This window comes from Salvia splendens, chromosome 10, assembly GCF_004379255.2.
Source record: "Salvia splendens isolate huo1 chromosome 10, SspV2, whole genome shotgun sequence".
NCBI lineage: Eukaryota > Viridiplantae > Streptophyta > Magnoliopsida > Lamiales > Lamiaceae > Salvia > Salvia splendens.
This window is the reverse complement of record NC_056041.1, coordinates 15,598,872-15,610,237: the sequence shown is the minus strand read 5'-3', so window position 1 is coordinate 15,610,237 and position 11,366 is coordinate 15,598,872. Positions and strand designations below refer to the sequence as shown.

Sequence of the window (11,366 nt, the reverse complement as noted above, 5' to 3'; positions counted from 1 at the left end):
TTGATAGTTTAAATAACATGTATTCATTCACATTCGAACGCAGTGGTTTGTTTTTCATCATAATTTTTGCTCTAAGACAAAGGTACAAAGATGGTTAAATAACACTTGGAAATTGAACTATCGTTACAGTAACTTATCTCTCTCTCCGAAATTGTACCAGCTACAGCTATTATATCAGAAATTCTCCTTCACCTCAAGCCCTGCAGGAAATAAAACAAGGAGAAACTAAGAAACGAGTAGTAATCTCTCCCTCTCTCCCCAAATCATTGTTCGGTGTGACACATTACCTCTTATTATGAGCGTCTGGACCTCGGCTTGCAGCGGAATTCAGCAAACAGTGCTATGTGGTCTGAAGACCATTCTGGAGAAGGAAGAGCAGTATCTTTCCGCAAGCTATTCTCATCCAAGAGCTCCAACAAAGACTCCACCGTTAATGAGTCAGCTACAGCCACAGATTTATATGTCACTACTTGTTATTTAGAGGAGGGGGGGGGGGGAGAGAGAGAGAGAGAGACCGGGTGTGAAGCAAATAGAAAGCGGGATGAATGAATTGAACAGCTAAAATATATACCTGTATAGAATATGTAATCATGGGTACCAATAAAATCTCTAGTGCAGTTTGTGAAAAGGGGTTCATTAGTAGCAGGATCCGTTTTCTTTCGCTGCTCCAAACCCAGTCCGGCCACAACTCTTGCAAAGGATGAGTAAGCACTTACCTGAAATGAAACTCAATGCAATGAGTATATAATATTATCTTGCAATACAAACGACACACTAAATGTGGTGTATTAGGATTCTCGTACCAATGGGAGCTGATGCGTCAATTTGCTAAGAGGACGAAGAATTCCGAGGGGGTCTATGGCTAGGTCTGGATGATTTTGATCAACTTTCCCCATAGCAAGGAGGGCATGAGGGGCACTGGTGATAATAAACAAATAGTAGATTAAACTTACAAAAGGTCAAATACAAACACCCCAAGCTAACCATATAATAGTGTACTATAGAACAGAGAGAGCACCTTCCGGGAACAGAATTGAAATCACCACACATCAGCATTGGAATATCTGCACTCTCAGCTATTTTTTCTAGTCCTTTTATTAGTGTATGAACCTAAACAAAGGAAGAAGACGAGGTACTTCAACAAAAAAGAGGGATATGGATGTTTAGAGAGGATTTGGGCTCTGATAAGAACCTGCCAAAGCTTGACATCTTTCCACTCTTGCTGCACGTTTACATGTGTGTTTGCCTGTAATACGATGGCCATAAGATATTCTGCTAGGTACTCCAGATACACAAAAGAGGAGAACTCTATCCAAAACTATCAAGAAAACACACGTGATGGGAGAAAAAAATGCTTACTAATTTCCGAGTGTACATCTTCCTACAAAAGTACTCAAGGGCTATTGCTTACACCAGGATAATAATTGTTATATTTGAAGCCAAAACACACAGGATCATTTTATTCCTTTACTTTTCAGTTCAAGACATTTAAAAAATCTATAATAGATAGGAATCATCTTTGACAGCCATTGGGTGTGGGCAGAAGGAGGCAACAGGAGCCAGAACACCTGAGCCCACTGATTTTATATACCGGTGCTCTGTAATTCATGTTAACCTTTGACAAGCCCGAGGTCCTGATGATATTTTGAATTTAGCAAACTAATGCTCCAGTAATTGGAAAGATTCAAATTCTTATTTGCACTAAACTTAAGACTGATTGCCTTCCTAAGTTAATTGATGTCTCATGACTCAAGACCTATACAAATGATTACTCCTAAACATGGCCTATTCTGTTGGAATTCTTAACTATAGAGAAGCTCTAAACAGAAAAATATCCTAGCATCTTTAGCTTTCCTAGGGAATTGGCATCATAGTAATATGGGCTTAAAATCATACCATACTATGCTTAAAATCATACCACACAAATAAGCTGGCGTTTCCCGGCATTATCAGTACCCTGGTTACTGTTCTTGGCTTCTAGAACCAAGATGAGCGCAACATTATCCTGTACAATGGAAGGATATCAGATGGAATATATTTATATCAAATATGAAACAAATGACCAGTAAAGTTAAAATCCCAAAGCAAAATTGGCCTTTCTTGTGCAGTACCATGATCAACCGGTTTAAAGCATTTTTCTTCTGAACATTTGGTATGAATGCTTCAATTAGAGACTGTGCAGCTTTGTTGAACTCAACCTAAAAACCACAGGTGCCAAGTGTCAAAATAATACCCAACTTTCACACAGATGTTATACGAAAACGACAATTTGGTCACCTCATATTTCTTGACATTAGTGAATCTATCACGGCGGAAAAAAGTAGCACATCCATCAACGTTTTTCATGGCCCCAACAAGAACCTAGGGACAAAAACAGCATATTGCATCAATAACATGTTTTGGACATCCAGATTCAAAATAGATGTTTTCACTGACCTCTGTCGTTTTCATTTTGAAAAAAGCTTGATAACCATGTTTGTCCAGCTCTGGTGCGAAGAATTCCTCAAAGTGGTCGCTTTGAACCTGACAGTATATTGGGACACCAAACAGAAAGAGGTCATGTTGCAGACTGTAAACATGTTATAAACACTAAAAAAAGAACATCATTTAAGTATTTCAAACTATAGCATCCTTAAACAATTTGCAAAGTTCAATTGACCAGTTATGTCTCAGTCAACACAGTTACAAAAGTACTCATTCATCATGGTAAGGAAATTTCAATATATTGACAAATGAAATGCTTATAAACTGATCATTTCAAACAAAATAGAAAATGATCATGATATCTCAAGAAATGGAAGTATATGGTAATAACAATTGGTGCTAAAAGCTCTCCAAATGTTTAGAGCTTCTCTCAACAATGTCGAATTCCTTTAAAATGCTAATTGCTCGACATAGGGGCAAGAGCTCCAAACAATAACCTTTTTTCCTAGTTTCACCAATCATAATGAAAATATTTATGAACTCAAAGATAACTTCTACAACATCCAGAAAACATAATGGAAATTTGTGCACTGCTTGGTACCTCTTGTAGACAAATAATGTCTGCGCGATAGCCAACTATCTCTCTTAACAAATTTTGCCTGCGGTAAGGCCAAGATAGAGCCCACGTGGGACAATAGCTGTATGCATCATTAGTTGCATATGCATCGGATAGGATATTGTATGAAAGCACAGAAAATGTCATTGCTGATGAAATACGCCCATCAAAATCTATATTCCTGGAAACATCCATTCCAACAGGAATCACCCGTCGTGGAATGGGCGACGGAGCTGGAATCACGCGTGAAGTTGAAAAAGTACTAGTAGATCCCACAGTAAATTTAGTTTCGACATCTACCACAGTACACTCAAATTTAAGGACATGACCAACGTCATCAGCTGTTGGTGTGTATATCTTTGTGTATCCAACTTCAACCCACGTTTCACCACCATTTCTTTGAGTAACTGCAGTAGGGTACAAACTAGTGTTTGCATTTGACAAATTAGGATTTGATTGAGATGTTGACAAGCTAGCATTACTACCACTACTATTGAAGCGACCAAAAACTTCCTCCTCCTCGGTTACATTCTCATTTAAAGCACTAGCAGCACGCTCGTGCAGGAGACGATGATGTGGCCAGGCATCTGCAAAGCACTTTGGCGAACAATGGTAACTCTTGGCAACAGGCAATTTTGCCTTGAGACATCCAAGGCATTGTAATGTAGCCTGCTCGGTTGGGTGAACATTACAGACTGCAACTTTTTTGTCACTTAGTATGCGATACCTGCACGGAGACCCAATTATTTGCTCGCGCAAAAATTCATAACAAGTATTATGATGTATGCATTTAGAAGTCGTGTGACATAATTATTGATTTTAGTATTCAGAATAATTTACAAGCTAAATTAATAATTCAAAGAGTCCCAGTCCAAATGATACATGAGACCAAGAATCTGATGCTTCAATTTCCTCGGACTCTAAAAAATTATTCAGTTATTTTCCCTAGAAGTAACTGTTTTAAACTGTACCCAACCACTAGCGGTCAGAGGGTGTTTGGCTAAGCTTATTATTAGATACCTTATAAGCTCTGACAGGTTATAAGATGCTACAAGAGCTTATAAGTTCATAAGTATGAATACACTTGGATAATTGAGCTAATAAGCTAAAGAAAGAAAATTGAGGAGATATGAAATTCGATAGGAATATGTTAGAAATGACAAATTATAGTAGGGTTATATTTGTTAATTAATTGTTGCCTATAAGATCATGGTAAAACAAGATGCGATTAAGAACTTATTTTTGGGAGCTAAGAGCTTGTTTTACTCAGCCAATAATCCCCTTAGTAGCAACTAAAGCTAACAGCTAGCTTTCAAACAGTTATATCATCAGCATAACATAAATTTAAACCACAAATAGGCCAGCTATAACCACAGATTGATTCATATATATCAAGGAATTCATATGTCAATATTTGAATGCAAAAGAGAGCTGACCATTTATATCTCAAAAAATGGCCGTCGATTGGGTTGAACTCAGTAATATCATCAGAAATGTGAGACTTATCAGTACGCTTCAAAAGCACGTATGGAGTCAATTCGCATCCAACAATGGGTATATCGGACGGCAAGTGCACCCGAAGCACAGTCACCATTTTGCCCTTTTCTTCTTCTTCTTCTTCAACGCCTCGCCCTTTGCTCCCGTCGTCTTTCCAAACCCTAAAACAAAGTAAATTGAGGAATCAAACAACACTTTTAGGCGGACTTGTGGCGGACCCGCCATCACCCACGCACGGTGCCAATCGCCAGCGTTACGTCCTCAAACCTCAATCAAATCGCGAAAATGACAACCGATTTGTGAGAAACCAATATTAGAGATTTCAATGGAGGGATTGGACGATCCTGGGATAAGTCAATCGAGATTGAAGGAAAAGTAATGAATGGTTTGGTGGTGTAGAAGGGGCTATGTCAATGTAGAGAAATAGAATTGGGGGAAATGAAATCGGAGGGATTAATAAGACTGGCAAATCGATTCATTGGAAAAATTAGGGTTTTACAACATTAGAGCATCCACCACGGCGGTCGTCCCGGTGGACGTCCGTCATTAGGCAGCAGGGAGGCAGACGTGCGATGCGGACACCGGAGTTCCGCGGCATTCCGGGGACGTCAGCCATTGCTGTGACAAGAAGGACGTTCCAATTTTTCATTTAAAAAAAAACTCTATATATACGGCTTGTTGAACTTTATTTCATTCACACCATTTATTTTAACGAGGTTCTCTCTCTACTTTCATTTCTTTTGAAGATAAATGGAGCACTTCGATAGTGATTCCCCCGCCACGAGCGGATGGAGCACTTCGATAGTGATTCCCCCGCCACGAGCGAGTCACAAACGCCGACTTTTCCAGTTAGAGTTGGGGAAAATGCCGGCGGAAGTGCACCGATATCCGCGGTGATGCCCGGAATGGCGCCGATGATGCCCGACCCCAAATGGCGGGGATGATGCCCGGGTACTACAATATGTACCCTCTTGGTGTTGGATGATGCCCCAAATGCCCGGGATGAGTGTCGTGATGACGGGGATGATGCACGTCATGCCCCAAATGCCTGGGATGATTCAGGGCATGCTTGCCGCTGCGGGGGGAGCAGGCAGGGGGTCCCCCAATCACCTGGGGACAATGTCTATCGTCCCTACATGGATATATTGTCGGGTGATACCCCTAGAGTACTCCTCTGGAGACTCAGTTCACCGGCATCGAGACTTTCTCTTTTGATGAGTTGGGGTTATCTCCAGTCAGGGATTCTCCTACTGAGATGCCATTAGTGGCAGGGAGGACGCGAAGACAAGGGAGAGGGAAGGGCAAGTGCAAGGCCACTACCTCGTCTGCGAGTGCGGGGAACGAGGGTGGGGCGGGGGCCGAAGGGGGGAGAAAGCCGGCAGGAGAAAGAGGATCATCTGGAGCATATAGGAGTGTGTCGCCCTGGCGAAGGCCTAGATCAGTGTAGTCGAGGATCCTTACGTCGAGGCTAACCAGCATATCGACAGAATGTGGTAGCGCATTAGCCGAAGCTACCTCCAATTAAAACCACCAGGTGGGAAGCCTCACGACGATGGAGAGCAATGCCGGAAACAGTGGGAGCGGCTGAGGATGCAGCTCAGCCGATTTTCCGGCATCTACCAAAACAACCTCCGCACGGCAACTAGCGGCATGTCCGCCGATGATGTGAAGCTTCTGTCTCACCAGCAGTACCCCGACAGTGAATTGGGTTTTGGGGATTTCAAATATTGAGAGGTCTATCTTGTGGTGCAGACTTCCGCCAAGTTTAGTTCGGGTGTTGTAGCTGGCTGGCCGAAGCGGACGAAGATCAACCCCTCCGGGGGTACAGCAGCAGTGCCGGTTCCCACGAACTCCCTGAAGCCGAGGCAGAGTTCCCGACCCCTCAATCCCGCCAGGATGCGAATGGCTAGGGGAAGCGCCAGCTGGTCAGGACCCGAGGTCCAATCGGCAGCTCCTTCCGCAGCTCCTTCCCAGATCGATCCCGAGCTCCCCGCACTCGCCCGCATACAGCAGCATGATTTACTTTTAATCACCATGGAGAAGTGGCTTTCAGTGACTAATCCCTTATACAAGATTATGCTGAAGGATGTCATTGACAGTATGCGGCGCGACTTGGGGATGCCACCCCTGCCCGAGAATTACGACGGGACTGGCGGCGGGGACGACGAGGAGTGAGACGGGGGCAGCATTTGTCGAACTGTAGGTTGTTTTTTTTAACTATGTATTTTTTTTAATAATTATGTATATTTTTTGTTTTAAATACAGTGGTTGCATTTTCTCCGTATTTGTGTCAAATTTTTAATTCCTTAAATTGTTTAATTCCGTAAATTGTTTAATTTGGTGAATTTGTGACTTTTTATTATTGTGGGAAGTCCGTCGGGATGTCCGCCATTGTGCAGTGGGATGTCCTATCCTTATGACGTGGCAAGAAGTGTTTTTTAGAAGTCCGTCGGGATGTCCGGCACATCCGTCCCCCGTGAATGCTCTTAGAATTTTACGAATTTTGGACCTAAAATAAAGGGGGTGAAAACAGCCATTAACAAACCTACCAGATATTCGCTGCAGCGAGAATTGATGCAGTGCGGTCGGCTGCATAGAGTAAAGTTGCTAATTTGGAGCGACACGACTCTATTATAACTGATTTGAGTCATCAATTCAACATTATAATTATGCTTCCGTATTAAGATTTAATAGGGCTGGTGTATCCTACGTTAGTCCACGCTTATGTCTTTGTATTAATATTTAAATTTATATATTGTATTGATATAATTATGTCTTTATGTTGATAATTATAATATACAGAATTAAAAGTTATTAGTTATTACTGTAAATTAGTATTACCCTAACGCGACCCATTATCTATATAATGAAAGATGTGTCAAAATAGATAACCCCTAACGATAAATTTTAAAAAATTTAAGCCGAACTAGGTCATGTTTTTTCAGATCCGATCAATTTTTAAGTCAAACATGTAGGCATGCTTAACTGGTTCTCGGGTACCCGGAATCGGAACCGAAACCGACCGGGTAATTGAGGAACCGGAACCGGAACCGGATCCGGTACCGGTTCTAATGTTTTCATAAATTCCTGTTTTACCCAGAACCGAATAATATATATTAAATTTAATTTTTTTACTAAAATTGAAGTATAGTAATTAACGGTAATTCATTTATTATTATCAAGGTTGGTTTTGATTAAAACTAAATGTATTCCTTTGCTACTTTGATATTGCTTAAAATAAATGCTACTCTTGGTTTGACAATATAATTTTCCAATTTATGTGTTTGAATAATGAAGACCTCCATTATTTACCATTATACTTCAAGTACCTTAAACAAAAATAATTTTAACATATCAAGAAAGCTTTTAGAGGAGTAAAGGTGGAGGTTACTCATTTAGGAAACATGTGAAAGAAATACTATAACTCTGGTTTGACATCACAGACAACTCGTGAGCTAACGTGAGAATCAAATTTCTTGATACTAAGTGGAGATGGTGTAATTTTTGTTATATATAAGTTAAATCTAGGGTGGTGTCAGATTAAAATTAGGGTAAATAATAAACAACTTGTCGTTAATTAGTATACTTACATTAAAATTAAAACTACAAATCGGTTCCGGTTCGGAACCGGTACCGGCCGATTCTTACCCGGTCGGTTCCAAACCGGAACCGGCCGGTTCCGGATTCGGTTTCAGTTCCGGGATTCATGAGAGTTTGCTACCGGGTAGAACCGGAACCGGCCGATTAAGCAGGCCTACAAACATGCTATTTGATAGCTCTAACTGTCGATATATAAATCACAAGAAAAATACTTTATCATAGATTATGGTGGCTCATGATAATAAATCCAACAATGTGTTCTCCAATCTCCAATCTCCAAGAAAAAAAAGGTATACATAATTCTTGAAAAACACAAGAGATTGAAAGAAATCTCTTATTGTTGTAAATCATACATGAAATCATCTATTACAAACAAGAAAGACTTCTATTTGGGAGGCTGGGGGCAGAAATAAGTGCATATGCAATTGGTGGCACTGCATATTCCATGACCATAAGCCATTGTAGAACACCTTTGCTCACATCTATATGCATCACATGTGGTGGACTGCATACTTTTGACGCACCGATGCTCCGGAATCAATGTTGAAACGGCTGAAACGACAAAACAGATGATTATCAACAACCAAAACGAACAAGGAAATTGAACAGCCAAAAAGTAGAATAAGGAATCGTAGCGTGAACCAGAGGCGAAGGCCAGGGCGAGGACTACTAGGATGACCATGGCAGCTGAGAGAGCTTTCATTGCAACGTGAGCTCTTGAAGAGCATGAGCCTACTGTTGCTGCAACATAGCCACTACTACTTATACAGAAAGCAAGAAAATTTGTTACTTGTGTAGAAAGATAGTTTGCTATTTCCTGCAAAAGGGTTAATGCATTTCCTAAAATTAATGGGGATTGAGGTGTGTGTTGTACACTAAACAAGGTCTTTACTTAAGCACAAGTTCTTTTCTTTGTGCCCACTCCTAAACATGGATAAGGATAATAGAGGATATCATAATCTTTGAAACTCATGTACAATAATGAGTACGTTCTTATAAACATCCACATATCAATTTAATGGTACACAATGAACGTGACATTCATGTGCAACTTTATAGTATCCCAAGTACAAGAAAAAATATAGAACTATATACAAATAGGAAATAGCTGCAGTAAAACACTATAGAACTGTATACAAATCAAGAACGAAACTTTTTAACATTTGAAAATCATAAAGAATGAGTTGAAAAGAATATATGATTTCAATTTAACAACAAATCTGAAGCAAAATATATTATTGCCACCATTATCTTAATCCCGTCTCCATGTTGGATATTTTCATTAATAATAATAATCACTAGTATGATACTCCAAGGTCACAATAACTAAAGCTTTATATGCTAACATTAACAGTTGAGAAAATGTGGCCCAAAAAGAAGGGTCTGAGCTGTCAATTTCCAACTATTTGTCCTCATCACAAAAATAATCAAACAGTGAAGCAATGACATCCAATAAGGAAATAACTTAGTAACCACCCTTGAGATCATTGACCACATCATAGGGGATTGGAGTTACAGTCTCTAATGTTGCACCTCCCACCATGAATCCGGGCTTCGGCCCTTCTGGCTGCCTCTTTGTGCTGATGATTTTACCCTGCTCCTTTGCATCAGCCTTCAACTGGTCGTTCTTCTTGATCCTTAGCATCACCTCTTCGTGGCATCGGGATTGCTGGACATGTTCAATGCGGACATGGATTCTCTTCCTTATGATTCTGTTGCCAACCTAAATTCATGTATCATAATCCAGACAAGGGTCAGATAAGAAAGAAAACAGTAGACAATCTATGATCAAGTAATTAAACCAAAAGGAAATCAACAGTAATACTGCAAAAGGCTAGGTATTCATGAGCTCAATAAGACCTGACACTCATTCTAGCATTGACAATTATTGTAAATAGCAGCTACAGATTACTCACAATTTAAGCGGTCACTAAGAATATCATAGCATTTTTTTATTTATGAGCATATTATATTAAACAATCAAGAAATGGTGTCTCGGATATCCAAGGAAGAATAAAAGCAGCATGAGATCTCAAGGCTGGCAATACAAAAGGCAAAAGCTCTTAGTCAGAGACTGTTAATGTTTTGAGAATCAGCCAGCGATCAAAAGCAATCACAATCACAAAACAACAATGCTATCTTAAAATGTAGCAATTCATCAAACCATACAAAAATTCTTCAAAAATGACATTACCATAGTGATCCTGTTTATTAAAATAGCATATTTATTTTTCACGACTTTCCAAAACATAGCATCAACAAATTAGGAAACACGGTACACCGAAACAAAACAAATTTCCATTGAAATTATCAAGAAAATAAGGGCATCAAGGAAGAATAAAAGCATCAGAAGCTCTCAAGCCCGGCGATTGGCGAAAGCTTTCAGGCGGCTGCAGCGAATGTTTTGAGAAACAGCCTTCGGATTTATCATCAAAGCACCCCAATTAATCGCATATACAATTAAAAATGAAGCAAAATGCAAAATTAAACACACACACACACAATCTGAATATGAGAAGCAAAATACAGAAACAAAATTAGTCCGGCATTAAGGAAGCGATGGATACCTGCTTGTTGACTTCAACGCCGACAGCACGCTTGGTAACGTTCCAGACCCGGCCGGTTCGGCCATGGTAGAATTTGTGGGGCATGCCTTTGTGGATCGAACCGTTAACTTTGACATCCACATAGTCTCCGATTTTGTAGGTGCGGAGGTAGGTGGAGAGATGGGTTGGACCCTTCTTTCTGAAGGCCCGCGAGAATGAATCTCTGGTACGCGATCTCAATCCGTGCCCAGCCGGCATTGTTGTTGATAGATTGAGCTGAATTTGAGTGTTAGGGTTTTTGGGGAAGATGAATGTTATTTAAAGGGAAAATAAATTTGGGCTTTACGATTTTCTGAGGGGAAATGGGCGGTTTGATGGGTCGAATTGGGCTTCTAAAGCTGCAAGCCTGCAACTAAAAATAAAATCGTTTGTATTTTATGAGTAATATCAATGGTTATAAAAATTGTAAACTATGAATACAATTGGGGTAATGGTAAAAATTCATGAAGGCTGAAATTTGATATTTCATATCTAAATCTAGTTATATATATGTAAAAGGGGAATTTTGGTAAAAATAACAAGAATATCATTATAAATATTTTAATAAAGTTGGTGATAAAAATGTTTGTTTTTATTTTTATAATAATTAAGAGAAGTGGAAATGAAAAGGTTTAAGAACATAA

The 11,366-nt window shown here is 39.8% G+C and overlaps 2 protein-coding genes across 2 annotated transcripts; both read right to left on the bottom strand.

Moving 5' to 3' along the window:
* On the bottom strand, window positions 1–5,009 carry LOC121753147 (carbon catabolite repressor protein 4 homolog 1-like). Its single transcript, XM_042148340.1, has 12 exons — window positions 4,477–5,009; window positions 3,026–3,767; window positions 2,437–2,523; window positions 2,278–2,361; window positions 2,112–2,198; window positions 1,919–2,005; window positions 1,193–1,246; window positions 1,019–1,110; window positions 804–918; window positions 572–716; window positions 288–442; window positions 1–200 (listed from the first exon to the last, which is right to left on the bottom strand). The coding sequence occupies exons 1-11, from the start codon at window positions 4,632–4,634 to the stop codon at window positions 294–296; spliced, it is 1,800 nt and encodes a 599-aa protein (XP_042004274.1). The 5' UTR covers window positions 4,635–5,009; the 3' UTR covers window positions 1–200; window positions 288–293.
* Window positions 5,010–9,344: 4,335 nt separating this feature from the next.
* Window positions 9,345–10,984, bottom strand: LOC121751500 (60S ribosomal protein L21-2-like). The gene is made up of 2 exons (XM_042146243.1): window positions 10,705–10,984; window positions 9,345–9,860 (listed from the first exon to the last, which is right to left on the bottom strand). Exons 1-2 carry the CDS (start codon window positions 10,939–10,941, stop codon window positions 9,603–9,605), a joined length of 495 nt encoding a protein of 164 aa, XP_042002177.1. The 5' UTR covers window positions 10,942–10,984; the 3' UTR covers window positions 9,345–9,602.
* Window positions 10,985–11,366: the final 382 nt, after the last annotated feature.